At 45.9% G+C, this 22810-nt stretch overlaps 7 protein-coding genes across 8 annotated transcripts in view; 2 read left to right on the top strand and 5 right to left on the bottom strand.

Moving 5' to 3' along the window:
• Positions 1-14065, top strand: part of LOC126558945 (probable N-acetyltransferase san) — a 103495-nt gene extending 89430 nt beyond the window's left edge. Inside the window, exons 2-3 of one of the 2 annotated variants that reach the window (XM_050215037.1) lie at positions 13250-13274; positions 13366-14065. In XM_050215037.1, the coding sequence (XP_050070994.1) occupies positions 13267-13274; positions 13366-14065 (708 nt within the window). In that variant the 5' untranslated portion in view covers positions 13250-13266. Of the gene's footprint in view, positions 1-13240; positions 13275-13365 lie in introns of those variants that run through there. The other variant, XM_050215036.1, reaches the window with a different exon arrangement.
• On the bottom strand, positions 2428-3987 carry LOC126560028 (uncharacterized). Its single transcript, XM_050216188.1, has 8 exons — positions 3925-3987; positions 3814-3849; positions 3590-3637; positions 3477-3509; positions 3375-3404; positions 3262-3309; positions 3022-3199; positions 2428-2939 (listed from the first exon to the last, which is right to left on the bottom strand). Exons 1-8 carry the CDS (start codon positions 3985-3987, stop codon positions 2428-2430), a joined length of 948 nt encoding a protein of 315 aa, XP_050072145.1.
• LOC126557918 (adenosine 3'-phospho 5'-phosphosulfate transporter 1) lies at positions 4649-6211 on the bottom strand. The gene is made up of 2 exons (XM_050213830.1): positions 6112-6211; positions 4649-6038 (listed from the first exon to the last, which is right to left on the bottom strand). Exons 1-2 carry the CDS (start codon positions 6141-6143, stop codon positions 4649-4651), a joined length of 1422 nt encoding a protein of 473 aa, XP_050069787.1. The 5' UTR covers positions 6144-6211.
• Positions 6742-8540, top strand: LOC126557656 (probable glutamate--tRNA ligase, mitochondrial). The gene is made up of 3 exons (XM_050213509.1): positions 6742-6952; positions 7015-8199; positions 8260-8540. The coding sequence occupies exons 1-3, from the start codon at positions 6751-6753 to the stop codon at positions 8508-8510; spliced, it is 1638 nt and encodes a 545-aa protein (XP_050069466.1). The 5' UTR covers positions 6742-6750; the 3' UTR covers positions 8511-8540.
• Positions 8968-10483, bottom strand: LOC126560027 (serine incorporator 1-like). The gene is made up of 4 exons (XM_050216187.1): positions 10480-10483; positions 9567-10331; positions 9182-9341; positions 8968-9107 (listed from the first exon to the last, which is right to left on the bottom strand). Exons 1-4 carry the CDS (start codon positions 10481-10483, stop codon positions 8969-8971), a joined length of 1068 nt encoding a protein of 355 aa, XP_050072144.1. The 3' UTR covers position 8968.
• On the bottom strand, positions 10787-12725 carry LOC126559823 (serine incorporator 1). The gene is made up of 4 exons (XM_050215997.1): positions 12638-12725; positions 11386-12400; positions 11001-11160; positions 10787-10926 (listed from the first exon to the last, which is right to left on the bottom strand). The coding sequence occupies exons 1-4, from the start codon at positions 12671-12673 to the stop codon at positions 10788-10790; spliced, it is 1350 nt and encodes a 449-aa protein (XP_050071954.1). The 5' UTR covers positions 12674-12725; the 3' UTR covers position 10787.
• A 2224-nt stretch (positions 14066-16289) lies between the features above and the next one.
• LOC126557057 (hormone-sensitive lipase) lies at positions 16290-20362 on the bottom strand. Its single transcript, XM_050212701.1, has 6 exons — positions 18635-20362; positions 17218-17495; positions 17013-17150; positions 16709-16949; positions 16493-16618; positions 16290-16424 (listed from the first exon to the last, which is right to left on the bottom strand). The coding sequence occupies exons 1-6, from the start codon at positions 20360-20362 to the stop codon at positions 16314-16316; spliced, it is 2622 nt and encodes an 873-aa protein (XP_050068658.1). The 3' UTR covers positions 16290-16313.
• Between the last annotated feature and the right edge of the window lie 2448 nt (positions 20363-22810).

Here is a 22810-nt window from a genome sequence, read left to right as displayed (position 1 = left end):
AACAGTACCCATTATATCAACCGAATAGTATCTATGGTCCACGTTACTATGGACCGGAGAACGATGGACCCAGCGAGGAGGGAAAGGAAGGACTTGCAATCGGGACGTGTGCATCCGCTCGTCCGTGCATCGAAGCATAACGGAGCGAAAGTAGAGCAACATGCCGCGCACTTCCGGCAGAAGGAATGCATGGCCACTGATAGGGACCGGCACGCGAAGATGCCAACCCGGGCTTCGAGCTGAGACGACGATTTGGGACAATCTGCTCGGGGAAGATCGCAGCTCGTAAATTGCATGCTTTTACGAGTGCTTTTTCACTCGCCTCACGCCTGGCGTGAAGTGCTGTGTGCTGCTGGCTCACGGAAAAGGACATGACTAAAGGAATGCTGTAAAATAGAGCTTGTTTCTATTGCACCGCGCTCGATCATCGTCGGCACAATCAAGCGTATCGGGGAAATGGGAAAAAATTGATAGGAAATTAAGTTTATCCCAATCAAGGGCATGTCCGATGCTCGTCTGAAGTGAAGTCATGGGATTGGAACTATCGTGATTTAGTGTTTTTGCTGCACAATGGTTTAGCAAGTTTAACTGGCGTAATAAAAAGACTCTTACTATACTGTTAAAAATGGATTTTAAGTTTACATCCATAAAGCGTATTTTTATTGACCTTTATTCTATTCACCGAATCCTGCAAACGATTGTTTTCTTTTTGCATCGCACCTAATGGGCCACACTTTCTCTCTCGAGTAGGTTGTCCCGCCTTGTAATTGCAACTATTAACATTCATCAGCTGGTTTTTGCTGTCATTACCATTACTATTGTGATTATGGGTACTTATCTGCACGAACCAGTGGAGAGGCTCACCACACGAACACGAGTGTCGTTATTGTAGGTGTTCTTATTTTATTTTCTCGGCACGAAAATAATCATCCACACCTCGCGTGAGGGTTCGCAATATGGTAGTGTGCCATAATTATGATGGCGTTTTGAACGATGAAATTATTATTTTTTTCCTCTAAAATGATAATTGTTCGACAGTTTGGAGATTACTAGCGTAACAAAGTTCCTCGAGAGCAAAGGCATGTTCTTAAGAAGTCGGTAACGCTGTTGATCCATGGCTGGAATTTCATCTGAATAGTGTTTCTTTACAGTAAGATCTGCTTATATGCTCTTATTTTGTTTGATATCTCAAATGATTTGAGACATCTGAAACATCAGCTGGTGAAGTCTTTATCGACAGACAGCCGGGACTAGAATCGATAGCAGGTCATACTGTGTGAAAAACTGACACTAGTGCTTTGTCTACCCTACCGTCCTACTGCCTCACTCACCGGTGAGATCCATATCGTACCCTCAACTGCAAAGAGAATTGGTCGTCCAATATATTCGTCTAAAATTTTCCAAGTGACCTTACTGTTCAAGGATCTCTTAGTCTCAATAACCCTTACCATTCAAAACGCCCCGCCATCTAAGGCACCTCGGCGTCCTTGAGGTCTTGTTCAGTAAGAGACCTGATTTTCTGTGGAACTTTGTCGTCCAAGTTGGCTTATCTTACAAGAATCTTTTAAAACTTTGTTTATCAAACGCCCTTAGCGTCCAAAGAGATTCGCCATCTAAGAGAATTTATCGGCCTTAAGCCTATAATTGTGTCGTACCGTCCTCGTTTTCAAAGAGCCTCACAATCCAAGTCCCACCTCTTGATTCAAATAACTTTATCCCACAAGATGCCTTACCTCTCAAGGGTCTCACCATCTAAGGGACCTAGTCGCCTACAAAAAGATTTAAGTCGTCCCAAAAACTTTATTACCCGGTTTACCGTCAAAGAGCCGGGCCATCAGAGAGATCTCGTCGTCTAAGGAATCCAAAAACGAATCCTCTGAATCTTTCCCCCAATCAAGACAACACTACAAAATATTCAACTCCATGCCGGTATCACCTTAGTTTCTGTTCATGCTTACTGTATTAAAGGATTGGGATTTCATCACCATGAAATGCAAGGTTTATCCAAATTCCTAGGTGCAGTTTTTCATTTTCCCTACTTCGAAGATTAAAAAAGGAATACGCTTCATTTTGAAACAATTTCCCACCCTAAAAATGAGCTATTTTAATAACTTCATGTGGAAAAAACATTTGAAAGCTAGCAACAGTAATGTAATGCCTGCAATTAGGTCAAAGCGAACCCACGGCACTCTACCACAACCTTCTTATTTGTTCAGCACGGGATGTTAAATTGTTTAAAAAGGAGAGTGTGCTTTTGCAATTCCAGAAAAAAGAATATTCACCCAACTTTGCCCTTAGCTAGGGTACGGATTAAAGTACTTTATTCTTCCCTTTTCATTCATACAAGCACGCAAGCAGCTTGCGCTTGTGGTGTAGTATGTGTAGTAATCACGGGAAGTCACCTCAAGGATGGTAAGGATTCCCTATCTAGTTTTCGACATTCTTTTTCTTTTCCTTTACCACTTTCTTCGTACCGGGTGTTGTGCCGAGCGTTGTAGTGGTTTTACGGACTCGTTTTGCCTTCTGTCCAGCAGTTTTCGGCGCACTGGTAGTTGTGGTGGTTTCCATTTCGTTAAGGATTCTACCATTTTTACCTTTTTTGGGTTTTTTCGTTTTTTGCTTCGGTCGAGGGGTGGTCGTAGTGGTAGTAGTAGTAGTAGTCGTCGTCGTTGTAGTGGTGGTGGTAGAACGAGTCTTTTTGACACGCCGCTTTGTCGTGGACCGTACACTTGCTGGCGTTGTGGATGAGGAAGTTGCCGCAGCTGATCCTAGCAGATCTTGGTTTCCGGAAACGCTTGGGGACGGAGGTGGAATGCCGATTGGAATTGGAATTATTGAATTCCCATCGATAGGTAGAACCGGCGCGACAGTACCACCATTCAGTGATAATGGACGACTCGTCACGTTTCCAACAGGTACCAACCGATCATCATATGGAACTATGCTGTTTGCTAAAATATTAAATTATAGTTGCAAAAGATTATCCTATCACCAACATCAGAGAGAAAGCATTCAAATTACTACTCAGATTCGAAGCCGTTTCCACTGCCAAATAGTCCGGGTAACTTAAGTTGGCATACCAAGTGATATTGGTATCTTCATAGTTAATGTCCGGCCAAACAAACACTACATCGGTGGAACAGTTTGTACACTCCTTCGGTTCAACTGATGGTACGAATCCTCCACTGTATGCGATTTGCTATGTAGGGCAAAAAAGCGTTCGTTAGACTTCATACTAATTACATTTCAACCTTTCCTTACCTGATTAACTCCACCTGATTTCAATGCCACTCCTCCTACAGGTCCAACCTGAGAGAATAGGTATTGCCATTAGAAAATATGCATCATTCTAAAATTCCGATTCACAACAATACCATTAAAGTAGCCGATCGTGTCGTGGTAGTCTGCAAAGTGGAAAGTCAACACATTGAAGCGTTTAAGTTATGGCTCGTTTTACGCACAATTATCATAATTACCTGCACACGTACAGCAGCGGAAGATTGAGTGTTCTGGAAGAAAAATGAAAGCGCAAACATGAAAGAATAATGTTGAGACTGTTCTGTTATTGTGAAATAGCTTCACTACTTACCGCAGTTCCAACTTTTTCATAGTCCATAATGACTAGACGATTAGCTTTCTAAGAAGAAAAGGAAAAGAGAATTAGAATAAGAAGCAGATTAACACGCAACAAACATGGCTTGCTCTTCCACACGGCATGTGCTGGTATTGAATCTCATCACGATCTGCCAGAAATTGCGCGCCAAGACTTCTCGAGGTTTTCAAGAGCAAGAAAAGCAACAAAATTATCCCTACCTTTACTGGTTTTGGCGTTGTTTGTCCCGAGATTTCCTGTTAATTTGTGACAACACAATTTTTAATACGATTACCGCTTTAAAACCTTTATCCTCTATTTCTTAATCATACCTGAAGTACCAAACATATTGCTCCTATTTGTAACGTCCATATCCATGCTTTTGGTCTTATCATGTTATCCACCTGTTAACTACCAATGTGCCACACCATGTGTCTCTCGTGTGGCTTTTATGGGTTCGGGAGAAGAACCGTCCTCTAGCGTTTCATTATAAATCGCTCAGCAGTTAAAATGAAATTACCATTGTTGTGACCATCGTTATGGAAAGGCATGACATGAAAATAATGTTCCAATACTTATCACCGACAAGCTTTTATTTCCTAAAATAAATTGAAAATAATGTGCTAAAATGCGAAACTATTTCTTTATAATTACTTCATTAAATCGCACACACAGTAAATGATTTATTTCGCGTATTTTATTAATCGCCATTCAAACACTACACAACACACATATTGATCACGATTCACAATCCATCGATTGTTACATTACTGGTTTTCTTCTATTTTTGGTAAGAACAAGCATTCAAGCGTATCGTATTGTTGCTTCTTGCCTTTTTTGTTACTTGGCTAGTGGTCTACACAATAAATTGCCTCACTGTTAACGCGTTTCCTATGTCGATAAATAAAACATCTTATCTCTTAACGTCTACTCTCCTGAACGTATGCGACCGCGTTGTGTCTACACAACGAACGAACTAAATTCGAAAAATGCAAATCAGATACTGCTGCTGCTGCTGCTGCTGCTGCTGCTGCTACTGCTGCTTAAGCACACGCCCTACACATTGATGCGTGGTTTGCCGCTACCGGTCGCCGTGGTTTGATGCCGCTGCTTGATTGCCTTTAGCCGCTGGTTACAGTACACCCGCAGGAAGATGGCGAGAAACACGATTAGCACACCGATCACGCCAAGGAACGAGATCCGGTGCTGATAGATCAGGCAGGACAGCAGAATCGCGATGGCCTGCCGCAGTGTCATGATGATCGTAAATACCACCGCACCGAATGTGGCGATCGTGTAGAAGATAAACAGTTGCCCGATCGCGGACGAGATGGACAGCACGATACAGTCGATCACAAACTTCGGATGATCGACGGCAAACACAAGCGAACTGTAGAATCCGCCCTGCATCGCAAGGGACGCCCCGGTGAACAGGGTGCTGAACAGATTCACCCCGCACATCATCTGGATGGAGGACATCGAGTAGGATTTAAACAGCTCGCCCTGCCAGTTAGACGTGAAGCTGTCGAAGATCATGTAGAACGTAAGTAGCAGCACGCCGGTCAGCGTCGTCATGGCGGTCGATTTCGATTCATCGGTCGACCCGGTCAGGAAAAAGATCATACCGACGGAGATCATAACCGCCGTCAGATATTCGTAAAATTCGTACTTGTTGCGCGAAATAATTTTCCCCATGATCATCACCGGAATGATTTTGCACGATTTGGCCAACACTTGCGTGGGGAAGTTGACAAACTTGAGCGCTTCGTACTGAAACCAGGCGCTCATAATGTTGGAAAACGAAGCAAAGGAGTACTTGTACAGTGGGGCACGGTGTCGAAATTGGCGCTTGACGACCAGATAAACGGCCGTAATCAGGAAACCGAGCACCCGGTTTGAGAACACCAGAAACTGGGAATCTTTGAAATGGGATTTGCGCTTTTCCGGTCCTTCGTACTCTTGGGTCATGATTTTCTCCTGCAGCACGCCCCAGGTAAGGTATGATCCCATCAGCCCGACGAGACAGTACCCGAGCAGCACACATTCCTGTGCCGTTGTGCGTTTGCTGGCCGCTCCTTTCGAGCTGCCGGACTGACCATCTAGCGGCCGATCGAGACTATCCGTGCCGGAGCCAGAGAAACAAAACTTTACCAGGGCGGAAAGATGCGACCGTTCCGAGCGTTCCATGTACTTGGTGCGCTTGGCATACTTGTAGATCAACACGCCCGGGACAAAGATGCAAAGATAGCCGAACAGGTTCACCGACAACCGGAGCAGCCATGAGTACTCTTTCGATTTCTGATCGATAAGCTGGCTGAGGGACAGTTCTGGCTTTGGTACGATGGGTTCGGCCGGTGGCGGGACGAGTATTGGTCCATCACTGAGCGTTTCATGAAGAATTTGTGACACTAATCGAACGATTGTAATCGTTACGATTATGATAAACCTAGAATAGAGGTGAAAAGCTGTAGAGTTAGAGCTTCAATATGAAAAAGTGAAGGGAGATGGGGTTTACTTACAAAATGATTATGTCTGGCACGTAGTTCCTCATGGTGGTTCACTTTCAACTGAAGGACGGTTCGTGACGGGAGACACTCACAGACGCATCGATTGTATTCTATTGCTGCTAGCCGTGTGCGATGCAAATGGAACAACAATCCGGTTGTTCTGTAGCGCGCGATATTTACTTTCGAATGTGGGGAACTAACTTTACGCTTCTTTGGAATGGTACGTTACCCATGCACACTCACACGCAGGAAACACGGGAAATTACTTTCAAACTTCCAGCACTATTCAGGCGTGCCCGTGTGGGAGTGTACTGTTTACAACAGTGACCGTTTTGATTGGGAAACTCCTCGCCACATGCTTGTTACACGAACGCTCGCAATTTTCCTGCCTATTATTATTGTTGCAAAACGAAAAATAGCCAACAAGGCTGGAAATAAAACACCACCACCGATCCTGGCGTGACAGCAAAAACAGCTGATATTTGACGTCTGCTTGTGCTGACAGTTCTCGCTGCTGGCAATTGTTGTTTGTTTGTGGTGAAACGTCAAACGCGTGTGCGAGCGCAGCGCAAATCAAAACAAGGAATTTCATCACCATCGCGCAAAAAACCCCGGACAACGGCATGACCGTGTTGCTGTAGTGCCGCCGATATGAACGTAATTTCTGGTTCGCTGCGAAAAACGTGTCTTCCAGTGGGGTTGCTTTCGTCTCTTCGGACATCGCCGGCGGTAGGATGTGTTCGGCTTTATTGTGATAAACCGTCCAGCGAAACGGGCAAACCTTCGGTCAGTGGCAAAGCGAGCAGCAGCAATGAGCAGGAAGTTCGAGTCCGTTTCGCACCTAGTCCAACAGGTATTTGTGGGATTTTTTTTTTTTGGAGGGTTTTTTGTAAATGTAAAACTCCTCTCTTGAAGGACACATGCACTTGGGAGGACTACGGACAGCACTGTACAACTATCTGTACGCAAAGGCACACGGTGGAAAGTTCGTATTGCGCATCGAAGACACTGATCGGGAACGGTTCGTCGAGGGTGCAGCCGAGAAGCTGTACGCCGACCTAAAATGGGCCGGCGTCGAACCGGACGAAGACCCCTACAAGGGTGGACCGCACGGTCCGTACACACAAAGCCAGCGGTACGACATTTACAAGCGTGAAGTGAAAAAGCTTATGGAAGACGGCCGAGCGTACTATTGCTTCTGTACCGAGCGTCGTTTGGAGCTGCTCCGCAAAGAAGCACTTCGGCTGCGCCAGGTGCCGAAGTACGACAACAAATGTCGCCATCTAACGCCGGGTCAGATTGCGGAACGGTTAGCAAAGAATGACAAATTTTGCATCCGTTTCCGGCTTGACTCAAAGGGGGATGAATTTAACGATTTAATTTTCGGCAAGATCGTGTACTTTATCGCACAGCAGGAAGGTGATCCGGTAATCATTAAATCTGATGGCTATCCGACGTACCACTTTGCGAATGTGGTCGATGATCATTACATGAAGATAACGCACGTTCTGCGGGGTGTTGAATGGCAAATATCGACCCCCAAACATATACAGTTGTTCCACGCGTTCGGTTGGCGACCACCACAGTACGCCCATCTACCACTCATCATGAACCCGAACGGTTCGAAGCTAAGCAAGCGGCAAGGGGATGTGCAGCTGGAACATTATCGCAACAACGGTGTCTTCCCCCAGGCCCTACTCAACTACATAACGCAAAGTGGTGGTGGCTTTGGCAGGGAACTGCTCGAAATCGAAGCACCACAGCTGACCGATCTGATAAGACAGTTTGATCTGAAGAAAATTAACGCCAACTCTAGTCGTCTAAATCCGGAACTGTTGAAGCATTTTAATCGGGCGGAAATACGGTACAAGCTTGAAAATGATCCCGAGGCAGCGGAAAGGATCGTACGCGAGGTGACGGAAATGGTACGGAAAGAGTTCTCAAAAGAGGTGAAAAATCTACAGCTCAATCCAGAACACGTAAGGGATGTGTTGAGTTGGTCGTTGCCGCGGATAGATTCACTGCAAGATCTCGTCAAAAACAAACTGTCCTTCCTGTGGGTGTTGCCTAAACCAAACAAAGAGAAAATCGTCGATTCGGGTAGGTGATCTTATACAACTTCATATGCCTATTGCTAATCTACTGCTCGCCTCTTTTCAGATGTACTAGCCGTGCTGGCCAAAAACCTGGCCACCGAGGAAGACGTACCGGAGTTTAACAAATCCGAACTGAGTCGATTCATAAAAGCATTCGCCGAACGGAACCATCTTGCATTTGAGAAGCTGATGAAAGCGTTACGCACGGGACTGAGCGGACTGCAGGAAGGTCCGTCCGTGCCGGAAATGATGGAAATACTTGGCCGGGAGAAAACGGTTGAACGGATCGAGCTAGCCGCCGGCAGACAGAAATAAGCCTCAGTTTGGCCCTTTTTTGGGTTTCCAACGTGTCACTAGTGTTTGTTTATTGATGGGGTTTAAAGTTTACGCCATATTTACGGGCTTCTTGCAGTAAGTTTGATGCATGTATGATACACTATCACACACACGCACACGCTTTCGTACGCATCCACGGACATTGAATTGTCGGCTGCGCGGCGCCATGTAAAATACATTGACGAAATCGAAACAAAAAATTCTAACCAAATGTTGTTGCAGAAAACAAAAATATAGAATTAATGTTAGTTGAAAGTTGTATCTCGTTTCCTCATTCGTTCGTTCCTATTCTCGTCTCGGTTCATTCCTAATCTCGCCCTCACTCTCCACACAAAAAAGGTTATTCATATCACATTCAATACATTACTTTACTACTAAAAGAAGGGTAGATTTAGCTGAGTAATAATTTTGGAGCTAACGAAGAGTGATAGATTAGCTTAGTTGAATTCACGGTCGGTAAGTACCATCGGAGCGACCATAGTCCATCCGTACAGTGCCACGCACATCCAGCTCGAGACCATCTTTACCCACATGGAAGCAGCATTCGCGTTCAGCGTGTCGAGGGAAGAGTTTGGCCTAGGTAAGTGTAACAGTAACGCATATTAAGACTTGACAGAAAGCGGTTCCGAATAGGGTTTTCCAATACTTACTGATACCAGTTGGTAAGCGTCATCATCACGTACAGGGTGGCCGTTATGAAAACAATATGGAACAGGGACCAATTGTATGCGACGGCTTCCTCCTCGTTGTCTCGTACCTCGCTGCCACGGGCACCGCTCGAACCATCGTCGCTAAGAGTTGCTGTAAGATCTTGTATCCGTTAGATAAATATGTTCAACAGAAAGATAACATGGTACAAATACATTCAGCGTGACAGTGCGCAAAACATCCACACAAAGGAGCATAAAAGACAAGTTGGAAAAAAGGTGGTGTTAGTTAGTTTCTGGCTACGCTAACTAAGAAGGTTAAGTGAACATCGACACAAGCAATACATTCACAAGCGATGATCCAGCTTCTTCCGGTGTACTTGCTTACCTTGCTTTTCCGGATCGGAAAACTGCGAAACGTTGCTGGCCGAGCGCATGGAAGAGTAGAGGATGCACAGCAGCCAGATGATCAGGCCGACGATACTCGTTTTGTCGAAATGCACCTTGCTCGACTTTTCCCCAATGATGCCCAAAAATCCGGGATTACATTCGGCGTCCGGATTGTTGGCAACGGCCGACCAGGTCAGATAGATCGTGTACAGCGTCACCATGGAACTTTGCAGCAGTCCCGACTTGGGTTGAACCTCCTGCACGCTCGGCGAGATCGACAGAATGCTCACAGCGATGCACAGAATCAGATTGAAGATGATGAAGAACTTATTCAGCGCGCAATCATCCGACTGGGTGTAGTACACAAACAGCAGCACAACACCGGTCAGCGACAGCACGTACTGCACACCGGTGGCACAGCAAAGTGCCGCAAACCATCCACGCGATTCGTCCTCCTCGTAGTTGCTCACCCAAGCTTCAGCCCAGTTATGCGCAAAGTCGATAATGTAAACCAGCTGCACCAAAATGAACGCGAACCCACCAATCATACCGACCCACATCCAGGTCGGCCCGAACCCTGTCTCTGGGATGAAGAACGCACCGATCGCAATGCCGATGACGATCATGAACTTGATGCCCCAGAAACCATTCTGCAGTGCAGCACGTCCATCCTTGGACGAACGCACCCCAATCATCATTACTGCCCATAGAGCGAAGAAGCAAACCAGTGCGAAGCAGATACGATACACAGCCAGATATAAGCCTCAGTTTGGCCCTTTTTTGGGTTTCCAACGTGTCACTAGTGTTTGTTTATTGATGGGGTTTAAAGTTTACGCCATATTTACGGGCTTCTTGCAGTAAGTTTGATGCATGTATGATACACTATCACACACACGCACACGCTTTCGTACGCATCCACGGACATTGAATTGTCGGCTGCGCGGCGCCATGTAAAATACATTGACGAAATCGAAACAAAAAATTCTAACCAAATGTTGTTGCAGAAAACAAAAATATAGAATTAATGTTAGTTGAAAGTTGTATCTCGTTTCCTCATTCGTTCGTTCCTATTCTCGTCTCGGTTCATTCCTAATCTCGCCCTCACTCTCCACACAAAAAAGGTTATTCATATCACATTCAATACATTACTTTACTACTAAAAGAAGGGTAGATTTAGCTGAGTAATAATTTTGGAGCTAACGAAGAGTGATAGATTAGCTTAGTTGAATTCACGGTCGGTAAGTACCATCGGAGCGACCATAGTCCATCCGTACAGTGCCACGCACATCCAGCTCGAGACCATCTTTACCCACATGGAAGCAGCATTCGCGTTCAGCGTGTCGAGGGAAGAGTTTGGCCTAGGTAAGTGTAACAGTAACGCATATTAAGACTTGACAGAAAGCGGTTCCGAATAGGGTTTTCCAATACTTACTGATACCAGTTGGTAAGCGTCATCATCACGTACAGGGTGGCCGTTATGAAAACAATATGGAACAGGGACCAATTGTATGCGACGGCTTCCTCCTCGTTGTCTCGTACCTCGCTGCCACGGGCACCGCTCGAACCATCGTCGCTAAGAGTTGCTGTAAGATCTTGTATCCGTTAGATAAATATGTTCAACAGAAAGATAACATGGTACAAATACATTCAGCGTGACAGTGCGCAAAACATCCACACAAAGGAGCATAAAAGACAAGTTGGAAAAAAGGTGGTGTTAGTTAGTTTCTGGCTACGCTAACTAAGAAGGTTAAGTGAACATCGACACAAGCAATACATTCACAAGCGATGATCCAGCTTCTTCCGGTGTACTTGCTTACCTTGCTTTTCCGGATCGGAAAACTGCGAAACGTTGCTGGCCGAGCGCATGGAAGAGTAGAGGATGCACAGCAGCCAGATGATCAGGCCGACGATACTCGTTTTGTCGAAATGCACCTTGCTCGACTTTTCCCCAATGATGCCCAAAAATCCGGGATTACATTCGGCGTCCGGATTGTTGGCAACGGCCGACCAGGTCAGATAGATCGTGTACAGCGTCACCATGGAACTTTGCAGCAGTCCCGACTTGGGTTGAACCTCCTGCACGCTCGGCGAGATCGACAGAATGCTCACAGCGATGCACAGAATCAGATTGAAGATGATGAAGAACTTATTCAGCGCGCAATCATCCGACTGGGTGTAGTACACAAACAGCAGCACAACACCGGTCAGCGACAGCACGTACTGCACACCGGTGGCACAGCAAAGTGCCGCAAACCATCCACGCGATTCGTCCTCCTCGTAGTTGCTCACCCAAGCTTCAGCCCAGTTATGCGCAAAGTCGATAATGTAAACCAGCTGCACCAAAATGAACGCGAACCCACCAATCATACCGACCCACATCCAGGTCGGCCCGAACCCTGTCTCTGGGATGAAGAACGCACCGATCGCAATGCCGATGACGATCATGAACTTGATGCCCCAGAAACCATTCTGCAGTGCAGCACGTCCATCCTTGGACGAACGCACCCCAATCATCATTACTGCCCATAGAGCGAAGAAGCAAACCAGTGCGAAGCAGATACGATACACAGCCAGATATCCAACGGCCGAGCTACAATCGATCGTTTCCCCACCGGGTATAATGTTCGATGCGCTCGATGTAGAGTTCGCACAGAATGGTACTTTCTGAAGAAAGTCTTGCAACCCTGGTGCTAACATAATGGCCCCTACGATTGCTCCGAGCACCAGCATCAGTGCATACATGAACCGAGTGGCAGTCGAATTGGACTTGAGCGAGGACGGACAAAGCGAGCAGCACAACGAACAGGCCGTTCCCGTGCAACAGCAGGCCAGCTGGAGGAAAGAAAAAAAGATGTAAAGAAAAGGCATTATAGTGGAACAAGGATGATTCATCTCTTCCAAAAACATTGTACAGGTACGCTAATCAAATTATGGAAGAAAGACGGACAGGAAGCATCTTTTTTTTTTCTTGCTTCATCGGCCTTGAAGAGCTAACAGCAACAAAAAAACACAAAAAATCGATATGGAAGCAAAGCTCCGATGCTCCATTGCTACATTACTCATACTCACACTGGCCGCTGGAATTAGCCCCAAAACGGCTCCCATTTTGAAACCTCTTGCTTTTTACTGGTTCGATACAGTTGACCCACTATAGTTTGGATAAAACCAGCGCAAAAAGTAGTAATTACGATGCTTTTTTCTTGGTGCCCCAAAAAAAAAAACAGTCTCTCTATTCCGTCTCGAAGTTGCACACAGAATAACAAAGGCTAGTGACAGCTGTTAGCTAGGAGATAAACTTTGAAGAAGGTTATACGACAACAAATTTTGCATTTGTGTAATTCATTATCTGTTTCGATTAGTTTTGCCTTCCATTTAATTCAGAATAAAACGAACAAACGCTTTTTGTGTTAATTTCTTAAGAAAAATACTATTTTCCGAGGAGGAAAATAAAATAACGTGTTTTGGCTTGCCTCACCACTTGCCAACAATTCTGACAACCGAGCCGAAACGTCAACCACATACTGACAGCTACCAATTTTGCTTTCTTGCTAATCGGCCCGAGCAAAAAACGGAACGGGAAAAAGAAAATAGTCCGTGCCAATTTTTGGCTCCGAATCTATCGTGAATCCCTGCCGGAGTGTGTGTGTGTCCTCGTCCCTGTACGTCTCTTTTGTGGTCCCGCTTGCGCAAGATCAATTATGACTCGGTAAGTATATAACCGATCCGTGCTGAACGATACCCAACGTCCGGGAACTAGACCGCTCCAGTGCATCTAACCTCAACCGCGTGTGTTACAGGCTAACGCGAGAAGCTCCGGCCCGGGCCAACATCGAGCTGGGCGACGTAACGCACCACAACCTGAAGCAGCTGAAGAAGATCAACACGGTCGTGCTGCCGGTATCGTACAACGATAAATTCTACCTGGACGTGCTCGAATCGGGCGAGCTGGCGAAGCTGGCCTACTACAACGATGTCGTCGTCGGTGCCGTCTGCTCCCGTATTGATACGTCGGAAAACATGCGCCGGTTGTACATTATGACGCTCGGCTGTCTCTATCCATACCGGCGGCTCGGCATCGGTACGGTGATGGTACAGCACATCCTGAACTGTGTCGAACGGGACGGTAACTTCGACAGCATATTCCTGCACGTCAAGGTGGACAACAAGGGTGCGATCGAGTTTTACAAACGGTTCGGGTTCGAAATCGTGGAAACGAAACAGCACTACTACAAGCGGATCGAACCGGCCGATGCGCACGTGCTGCAGAAAACGCTTACGAAGAAGGCGGCGGTTGCGGCCGCCGCAGCGAACAGTAATCCCGCGCACCATCATCACAGTTCCGAAGCGGAGGAACATCACCGTCAGCACGAGGTTGCTAATGGAGGCGAGAGTCATGAGGCTCCGGCCGGTGCTGCCCCGGCCAACGTTAACAATCATTCGAGCATTCAAAATTCGACCTCACAGCAAACGCCACAGGCAGCGGAAAAGAACCGATAAACCGGTGGACAGGCCCGTGTCCTTGCGTGAACTATCGCGCGCGCTGGTCGATGATGCTGATGAGTGTCACGCTGTACGGAAAGCAAATTCGTTCTATTTGTTAAACGGAACATGGAACGATCTTTTGATACGGGAGAGCATCGTCCCCCACAAAATTATCCTTTTTCCCATCCTCGCCTTGTTACGCACCGTGCATCTTGTGTTCTTCGTGTCTCATCTGTTCGATTTCACCCACCCCCACATGTTGAAGGTTGTTTATAAGAGTGGTTGTAAATGTCCGCCCCGATAAACGCTGCTGTCCGACGGTCTCCCCGCTTTTGTGAGCGAATTTGTTCGTGTTTCTGTTTGTAGAGTACTCTCATCGTAAATAGTTAAGCGAAATAGGAACGTAACGTGTAACGAACCATCGATCACTGCTGTACTGCTGCCCGAATCGTTCGAACCACAACGTTCGACGCAAAACACACATCTAAACAAACCCTTACCTTAGGACGAATAAAGTTTATCACTATATAACGTAATGATTTGTGTTTTTGTTTGTTAGACGAACAAAGGAGTACCTAAAATAGATCTTCTCTTTCTACTGGGAAACAAACGTACTTTGAACCTTTCTTTCAGAAACCGTGTCCACACACACCCGTCGGATTCTAAAAGCAACCGCCCATCATTGTTTGCCGTTGAGAAAATACATTAAATATATATATATATATATATTTCGCACAAAATGTAGGTACCGTTTCCTTACAATCCACTGAAAGTTGAGTATTTTTCCGTTCTTTTTTCTTTTAATAACAATTGTGTTTGCCATTTCTGTGTGATGGTAGTACCCATGGTTGTGTTTCCGAAATGGTGTAAAAATTGAAAAATAGTTTTGAAATACATCACATTAACGAGAAGAAAAAAGACTCCTGTTTAGAATGATAGATATTATAGTTTAACACATTAATTATTCCACCCAGTCTCATCACTCTTACACACAAAATACTTTCTCATACAGAGAGTTTAAATTCTGTGATGCAAATACAACACACATATCCGGATTTGTTTCTTCTTTTGTTTGTCTTAATACGAGCAAAAATAGTGATTGTTTACTAATATGTATGTAGTAATGTACCCATTAAATATACGCAAGTATGTATCACCTAGATAGTATGGAAAAAATCCAGTCTTTGGAACAGAATCTATTGATTGTAATTGAAGAGAAAGAACCGTAATTAGATATGCTAATGATTAGACTGTTTACTTTCCTTTCTGCGGGACGTTCGGGTGTGATTCAAGGTTAGTATTTACTGGCAACGGACGTGATGTGTGGTAACAACAAGCTATAACGGACGTTAGTTTTCGCGATTGGACGCGCTCTAACCTTCTATCCTAAAATACACTAATCATTGGAGTTTTGCGGAGGGGGCCATAATTTTTTCACAATATCATAATAGCCACCGAGTAGAAATTCGTTAATTGCGTGCCTCCTTTTTTTCTCTCCCTCCCGAGAGTGCTAAATATCGTTTTTGGTAACAAACCGTGAACCGAGATTCGACTTTAAATAACAAACGAAGAAACGAAAAGAAAATTCCTCTCCGATAAGTGGGTTTGCTATTGAGCTGTAAATTAATTTCCCCATCCTACAACCGTTACAATATTGTAATATTAGTTGGTATAAGCGATCAAATAGTTTGTGTACGTTTTACGAACTATATGGTAAGGTTTGGTAAGCGCAAAGACAAGGCAGACAATAATTTACAAACGCGGGCACACGCGCACTCTCTCCCACTGAGACGGTTTTCCTTTCCAGTATTAGTGTTTGTTTGGTGCTGATTGCAAAATGTGCAACAATAATAGTAAAGCTGCATCGTCGTAAAAAAAAATCCACAATGCAACATGTTACAGGGAGTAAAGGCCAATCGGTGTGTGTGTGTGCGCGCGGGCGCGCTACAATGCTTCAAAAGGACGGTTGGCGCTCCCGCCTTTTTAACCGCTATTTTAGGTCCACATGTTTCCGGTTCTGGGTTCAACGGTACACTCTTCTGGACGATTTTACGAGTTTGGGGGGTTAACGGATCACAAGTTTGGTTTCCTTTTTTTATGTTACAACTAAATTGCCTAGTGTTTTCTTCTTTTTTTGTTTTAGTTTGGTTAAGTTCCAAATTTGGCTGAGCAAAAGAACGTTTTTTATATCATCAGTCAACAAACTATCATCGTACGCACGTGCCACCCGGCCGACCGAGCAGCAGCGTTACCAGCATTTTTGCTAACAGCAGCCCTGCTTGGTGCCCGGATCGTCGAGTGTGGTCGAAACCTCGAGCAGCTCGGCAATACGCTGCACGCACAGCTTTGAACCCTCGTGAGCCTCTTTGGAGATCTGCAAAGAATACAAAAGCTGGTGTTAAAGCGAAAGGAAGAGAGCAGGACACGCAACCAGATACTTACGGTAGCAAAGTTCAGAAAGCCATGCGGCAATCCGGGCAGAATATCAAGCGAAACGGACCGGTTTAAGCTCTTCAGTCTTTTGGCAAACATCACACAGTCATCCAGACAGGGATCCAGAACGACGGTCTGTTTTGGGGGACACAAGCAGGATACAGATTAGAAAAAATAGAAGCGCAAGAGAAGGATCTGGATCAATTAGCAGGAGCAGATACGCACTAAAATCTTTGTTGGTGGAAATTGACTCAACACTTCATCAGAAGTCCAGTACGGCGATAGGTGGGAATCTTTCGGTACGTGAAAGATAAACTCGTCGGACGGGCTGCGAGCGATCAGTGCATCGAGATTCGTCTGCAGCTCATTCTGCGAACCGCCGCCGGTAGCGATCGGTTTCGAAGCCGTTATGCTGGTGAACGTGTTTGACACTTTGCTCACAAAATTACTTGCGGCCGTCGTTACACTGCGGAGAGGAAGCGATAGGAGTTAGAAAAAGGGATTCCTTCGATTTTTTTCCACATCTTACCGTTCCTGTAGATTCTGTACGCTTATCGCTTCCCGGCCAATATCCAGCACAATGTTCTCCTCCGACTGGGAGCGAGAAACGGGACGAAGGATCGGTTCCAGCTCGCCAGCAGCATTGGTAGTCGTATCGAGGACGTAGCTGCAATGAGTAGAGTTTAATCTCAAGTAATAATACCCTTCAATTCAAATCATCCCCTCTAACGAACCTATTGATAAAGTTCGAAACGTTTTGGTTTGTGTTCTGCTCCGAGCTAATGTCGCTCGGCATATCCATATCCAAATCGTCCACCACGGTCACATTGCTTCGCTCCGTATTCAAATTGACCTGCTGCAGTGTGATGGGCTGTGAGTCTTCCTCCAGCGAAGTGATGGTGTTGCTCTCGTCCGGGCTGATGATGTCGATAGTGTTCCCAAGCGATTGGCTCCTGAGCGCCAGCGTATCGCTAGCCGTGTCGCTTACCGGGCTGAGATGCTGATTTTGAAGCTGTAACGGGAACGGGAAGAGTAAAGCAAAGATTCTTATTAATTTGCAGCCACAACATGCTAGCAGGTTTCCTTCCTTTGTGCTTTTTTTGCTGAAGAAACGCCACACAAGACAAACAGGCGATAACGAACTTGATTACGAAATTTCCTTGTTCTTGAGAAGCATCCCAAAACAAGATCCGTAACATCAATGCAATGCTATTACATCATTCGCCCGTAGAAAGAAGGTGTGAGCGATTTATTGATTTCCCAAAAATAACATCAACTTATTCGTACTGGCCAAGTTAAGCATCCGGTGAAGGATATTTGACGTCATGGCTAAGTGAGCAGTGATTCAACACATCTGGATTCGCGCTCGACACCGTTTCCGTGATGATTCAATCGCACTTTGAAATACTTATCAGCTATCGAGGGTAAACCGGGAACCGGAGAGGTAGCAATTACGGCACAGGAATTATCAAGAAACAGGGAGAACGCAGGTCAAACAATCAGGAAGAATTCATTCAGATTAGTACGAACATGCTGCGGTACTATTATCTGTGGTGGTTCGACTGACCTTAAGGTTAGGCAAAAGAGGATCTTGCGAATGTGTGTCTGCTGTTTGTGTGTGCCTTCTAATATGATATGTTCAAGTTACGCTGCAGCGGTTGCAGGACTAAGCAGTGTAATAGCTTCAGAATTTCAAGCGAGATTCGAGAGCTACACTGACGCATATATCTAGATCTTCAGCGATCTTCAGCATATCATCTTTCGCTAACCAAAACACTTAGTCCAAGACTGTGACTATGACAAAAACTGGGCGGAATCCGAGCTCTTTTAAGCTCTGTTCGAACAATATACTTTACGGCTAAATATTTTTAGTAAGCTACCTGTCTTCGCAAGTCATTCCACAACCGACAACCTAGGATGTGGGAACGTATAGATCATTTGTAGTTCCAGTACTCACATATGCCTCTGAGGCAACGACTTTGTCAAAAAGTAACGCTAAATTCTTCAGGATATTCAGAAAAATCAGGATTTGGACAGAGAATTTGAGCGAATTAGACTCGTCAGGCTCTTATAGCTTGGCCAGCTCATAGGAATTAAACAGGACACTTCAGTCCTTTTACTTCACTGCGCATGCGAAATTGACCGACTCACCTGTACCGTGTTGGCGCTGTTTAGCTGTTCCCACATCGAATTATCATCCCCCGAATCGGACCGATCCGGCGTCTTATCCTGCTCCTCCTTCCTCTCACTGCCCGGTACCATTACAGTCACATTATTGTTTTTCATCTGCTGCCCAGCATTTACGATCGCTTGTCGCTGCTCGTGACGCTTCCGATTCTCCTCCAACACCTCCAAACTGGGGCACGCGTACGCCTTCAAGCAACGCATCATAAACCCGAACGGAAGCAGCGGATCCATCAGGCAAAGCATCCGTGCCGGACTCGGTACGAAGCTGATGAGCACCGGACAGTACGCGATAAAGATTCCATCCGGACGACGTATACCCAGCTCGATCGCTTTCATTGCACAGCCCAGGTTAAGATTAGCGCCCGCCGAATCCCCAGCCAGTATGATCCGTTCGCCCGTTGTTCCCAGCAGCTCACAGTTGCGCAGTGCCCAACAGTACGCATAAAACACTTCCTCGAGCGCACGCGGGAATGGAGCTTCCGGGGCAAGACTGTAATCGATCGAGAGGATCGGCACGTTCAGCGAGACGGCCCATTCGCGCAGGTACGATTCATGCGATTTCGAGCTCTGTGCCACAAAGCCACCACCGTGACAATGAAACAGCAGTCCACGCGATGCCGGATAGATGGTACTGCGCTGGGAGTTGCTTCGCTCCCCAATCATGCCCTTCCGCTTGACGGCCGATATAAGCCGTGCCTTGATAGGGGCCGCACCACCGTGACTCTTCGGAATGGGAATGTCCACAAAGATGTCTTCTTCCGTCGGTTCGCCGCCACACATTTTCAGCTGTATCGGTTCCGGTGGGATCGTTATCACCCGGTTCACCTTCACCTTGAAGCCGACGAACGATGGCAGCGAGTGCATCATCTCCGATTCGGCCAAAAACCAAAATGCTTTGCAAAAGTCCACATTGGAGTTTTGGGAAATGTTCACAATCCGACGGGCGCGCAGTTCCGGATCGAGCATGTACTTGGTGCTCGTGTACATCAGGCTGGTTGCTTTCGAGATGCGTCCACCCTCCGAATAGTAACCCTCGGAGAATCCCGCCATACCAATCGATATGAACTTGAGCAGCGGTTTAATTGAATCGCAAAACTGAAATCCCAAACAGCGTCCGTAAAAACAGTACTGATTAATAATTCCACCACGGGCAAACAGCTCCTCGACCGAGTGCGATTCGTCCGGGAACAGGTCGCCCGATTCGCGGGTCCATTCGCGCAACGTTTGCGCGTGCTGCAAACAGGTGCAGAGACTGGCCATCAGATGGTTGTACGCTTCGACCTCCTTCACGTACAGTGCCTTCCGGAAGAGTATCGTGCTGCGGTTTTCCATCACGTAACGGGCCAACTTGAGGGCCGTCTTCACGCAACACTCCACGACGTACAGGAAGCTGCGGAACCCGTTGCCCGGTACGCTCGGATCGAAGTCATACTCGTGCATGAAATCTTGCACCGTTCGGACGAGTGGTTTGGCCATCTCGATGTGATCGATCAGCCCGACAAAGGCTCCGTGCAATCGTAAACCGGTTTCCGTTTCATCGCTCTCGAAAAAGTTGATATTGTTGCGACACAGTTCGATCAGCGTGTCAAACAGCATCAAGCTCTGTTGCTCCTCGGAACAAGTGGCGCCACTTGTTAGCGGGATGGAACATTCCGGTTCCTGTTGCTGCTGTTGCTGCGTTTGTTGCTCCATTGTGTTGGTGGTGATGACGAGTAGTGGACGAATGGATGACGAGCGTGCAGTAGTCTTTCCCTACACGCGGCTGGCACACGACTGAAAGCAAATACAATTCCGGGGATGCTCCGCACTGCGGCTTATCATTATCGCTGTCGCTGTCGATGGTCCCGACGGTGGAGGCGCGTTTTATTCTTTTAGGGTTCAGTGCGCGCCGTTGGACTTTGCTTTCCCGGATGAATTCCCCCACTGCGATTCGTCTGCTGTGAAGCAACCTGTACGATGCGAAGCAACCGATGACGATGACTCGATTACACTGCCACAAACACTTTTCGAGTCGTGCGCTGCTGTTGTATCAGTGACGAATGCACCTGTACTGCATCATGCATTCCAAGCGTCTAGCGTTGCACTATGCTCCACTAGGCGTGTATGTGTGTGCATAGGGTAAAACTAAGCAAAACACGTCACGTTTTCCACCTCAACGCTCACGAGACACAGAAGGATGAAAGTGCGATAAGAACGAATACACACACGCAAGCCGTTCTTTTTCAGGTTTTCCTTTGAAGGTTTTCCTCCGATTCCCACACGATCACAGAACTTGCGTTATCTACATTGATCATACATGCACAGGGAAAAAAAACACAGACAAATCCGAATGCACTATCACAAGACGTTACTTTAAGATTCCATCACTTGAGCGGGAGTATTTTTCACACTGTTATGTTCAGGGAATGTGATAACAAACAAAAACTTTCACCAGCAGCACATTTAACAGATTACCGAACCGAAAGCAGCAGGAAAGCGGACAACTCTGAGCAAAAACTGTTTTCGTTTCATTGATAACGAAGAACAATAACAACAACACGCGCTGCCAGCTGTCAAACCTGTGCGGAACGAAAATGAGCGAGAAAGAGCTAGTTCGAAGCCAGATTCGAACAGCAAGTTAGGTTCGAAAAATAGTTACATAATTTGAAATGAACGTTACGACGTTGTGTTTGAAGCGCATATATTGCTTCAAACACAACGTCGTAACGTTGAAGTAACGTAACTGTTGAAGGAAGGTGCTTAGTTTTCGGTTATTTGCAATGAAACTTTAATTTTAAATCTATAAGATATTTCTGTTCAGGACCGGTGTTCAAATCCCATCCGGACCGTACCCCCTTAGTGAGGACTTACGTGGTATCGGCAGTCTAGTAAGCCATTTCGATGGTCGGCATGACCTTAGAGGTCGTTAAGCCAAGAAGAAGAAAAAGAAGAAGATATTTCTGTATAATTTTGTTTTTTTTAATTGCAGAAAATTGCAAATTTTTTGTTGGTTGAATAAATTATTGAACCAAATTATTGAAAGAACTTATTGCTCTAAGCTAGTTCTCCAGAATTCATCAACTTCAAACCTTTGGATGGCATGATTTGTTAATAGACGAGGCTCTTTGAAACGTGACCTCTGGCAGTAGCATTCCTCCACCAAGAGCCAAAGATTCCGATTGAAGCATCAGCTTTCCGTTCTTCTGAACTGAAATGCCTTGTAGCTATTTCTGCACGTCACAAACGATTAAGTCCCACCAGCATTGATAGGTTGCTGGCTATTTCTATCGTGATCCCGAGGAAGTAAAAATTATTTTTAATAGTTTTGGAGAACGGTTTTGCGATACCCGACGTTCTAAAAATAAGTCACCACCATAAACTGACACCCCGTAGTAAGTGTATCGCCACGAAAGGAAAAGCTTTTGTGATTTTATGTGTGTTCTGTGGGAAAAAATGGACCACATTTTCAAGTGGAAGTCGTTGAAGGTTGCAGGAGAGAGAGAAAAAAAACCACAAAGAATGAAAATAAAATCTCGCAAGCTTTAACAGATTGGTTTATGTCGTGATTTACGGCAGTATTATTCGTCCGATATTGTGTTATTTTCGTCGTTCCAGCACGTGCAATAGGATACATGGGCCAACTCCAAAAACAGCTGTACGACACCCCAAAAAATGCTGATCAAATATGCGCTCTCTTTTCAACGATCCAGTAAAAGCTATCGGTCTCGTGAACTCACTATCTCCATTCTAGTCGTTCCATCGCTACTGTGAGTCTCCAGGCGTTCATCTTCCTTTTTTTTTTTGTGTGTACTCGTACTTCAATCATATCCGGCCTCACTACCCCAACTGCCTTTTGCACCATCCAGGACCGTGCTTGCGGTGAGGAAAGTTTTGGCCGGTTATTCCAGTGTCCTCGAACAATGCCAACTTTGTCATCGATTTTTATCCGTACAGCCTTAAAAGCCGGCACCAAGCTACAGTGTTCGTTTTGGTCAATAAAATATACTACTCCATCGCTCCCGGTGCGTTTTCGTTACATTCATGTTTTTTGGCATGGGACACTCGGCTCCGACTCCGCTAGCCAGCTCGCAAGGTTCATAGGAGCCATTAAAGTACACCAAAAATCAATGCAAAACGATTGTCCTTCAGAGCGGGACGGCT

Source organism: Anopheles maculipalpis, chromosome 2RL (assembly GCF_943734695.1).
Source record: "Anopheles maculipalpis chromosome 2RL, idAnoMacuDA_375_x, whole genome shotgun sequence".
Classification (NCBI taxonomy): domain Eukaryota; kingdom Metazoa; phylum Arthropoda; class Insecta; order Diptera; family Culicidae; genus Anopheles; species Anopheles maculipalpis.
The sequence above is the reverse complement of the archived record's forward strand: the minus strand, read 5'-3'. Positions and strand labels throughout refer to the sequence as shown.

What these genes read in the sequence shown, in the direction of transcription:
- LOC126560027 (XM_050216187.1), bottom strand. An exon ending in TTCCGATCCGGAAAAGCAAG is followed by an intron (nt 9,342 to 9,566) that starts GTAAGCAAGTAC and finishes AACGGATACAAG; the next exon opens with ATCTTACAGCAACTCTTAGC. An exon ending in ACGCTTACCAACTGGTATCA is followed by an intron (nt 9,108 to 9,181) that starts GTAAGTATTGGA and finishes ACACTTACCTAG; the next exon opens with GCCAAACTCTTCCCTCGACA.
- LOC126557918 (XM_050213830.1), bottom strand. Translation starts at nt 6,143, where the DNA reads ATGAGGAACTACGTGCCAGACATAATCATTTT. An exon ending in GTGCCAGACATAATCATTTT is followed by an intron (nt 6,039 to 6,111) that starts GTAAGTAAACCC and finishes CCTCTATTCTAG; the next exon opens with GTTTATCATAATCGTAACGA.
- LOC126557057 (XM_050212701.1), bottom strand. Translation starts at nt 20,362, where the DNA reads ATGGAGCAACAAACGCAGCAACAGCAGCAACAGGAACCGGAATGTTCC. An exon ending in GTTTCGAACTTTATCAATAG is followed by an intron (nt 17,151 to 17,217) that starts GTTCGTTAGAGG and finishes TACTCATTGCAG; the next exon opens with CTACGTCCTCGATACGACTA. An exon ending in TTCCACCAACAAAGATTTTA is followed by an intron (nt 16,619 to 16,708) that starts GTGCGTATCTGC and finishes CCCCCAAAACAG; the next exon opens with ACCGTCGTTCTGGATCCCTG.
- LOC126560028 (XM_050216188.1), bottom strand. Translation starts at nt 3,987, where the DNA reads ATGATAAGACCAAAAGCATGGATATGGACGTTACAAATAGGAGCAATA. An exon ending in AATCAGGTGGAGTTAATCAG is followed by an intron (nt 3,200 to 3,261) that starts GTAAGGAAAGGT and finishes TGCCCTACATAG; the next exon opens with CAAATCGCATACAGTGGAGG. An exon ending in AACGGCTTCGAATCTGAGTA is followed by an intron (nt 2,940 to 3,021) that starts GTAATTTGAATG and finishes CAAACAGCATAG; the next exon opens with TTCCATATGATGATCGGTTG.
- LOC126559823 (XM_050215997.1), bottom strand. Translation starts at nt 12,673, where the DNA reads ATGGGAGCCGTTTTGGGGCTAATTCCAGCGGCCAGT. An exon ending in GGCTAATTCCAGCGGCCAGT is followed by an intron (nt 12,401 to 12,637) that starts GTGAGTATGAGT and finishes TCTTTCCTCCAG; the next exon opens with CTGGCCTGCTGTTGCACGGG. An exon ending in ACGCTTACCAACTGGTATCA is followed by an intron (nt 10,927 to 11,000) that starts GTAAGTATTGGA and finishes ACACTTACCTAG; the next exon opens with GCCAAACTCTTCCCTCGACA.
- LOC126557656 (XM_050213509.1), top strand. Translation starts at nt 6,751, where the DNA reads ATGAACGTAATTTCTGGTTCGCTGCGAAAAACGTGTCTTCCAGTGGGG. An exon ending in TTTCGCACCTAGTCCAACAG is followed by an intron (nt 6,953 to 7,014) that starts GTATTTGTGGGA and finishes CCTCTCTTGAAG; the next exon opens with GACACATGCACTTGGGAGGA. An exon ending in AGAGAAAATCGTCGATTCGG is followed by an intron (nt 8,200 to 8,259) that starts GTAGGTGATCTT and finishes GCCTCTTTTCAG; the next exon opens with ATGTACTAGCCGTGCTGGCC.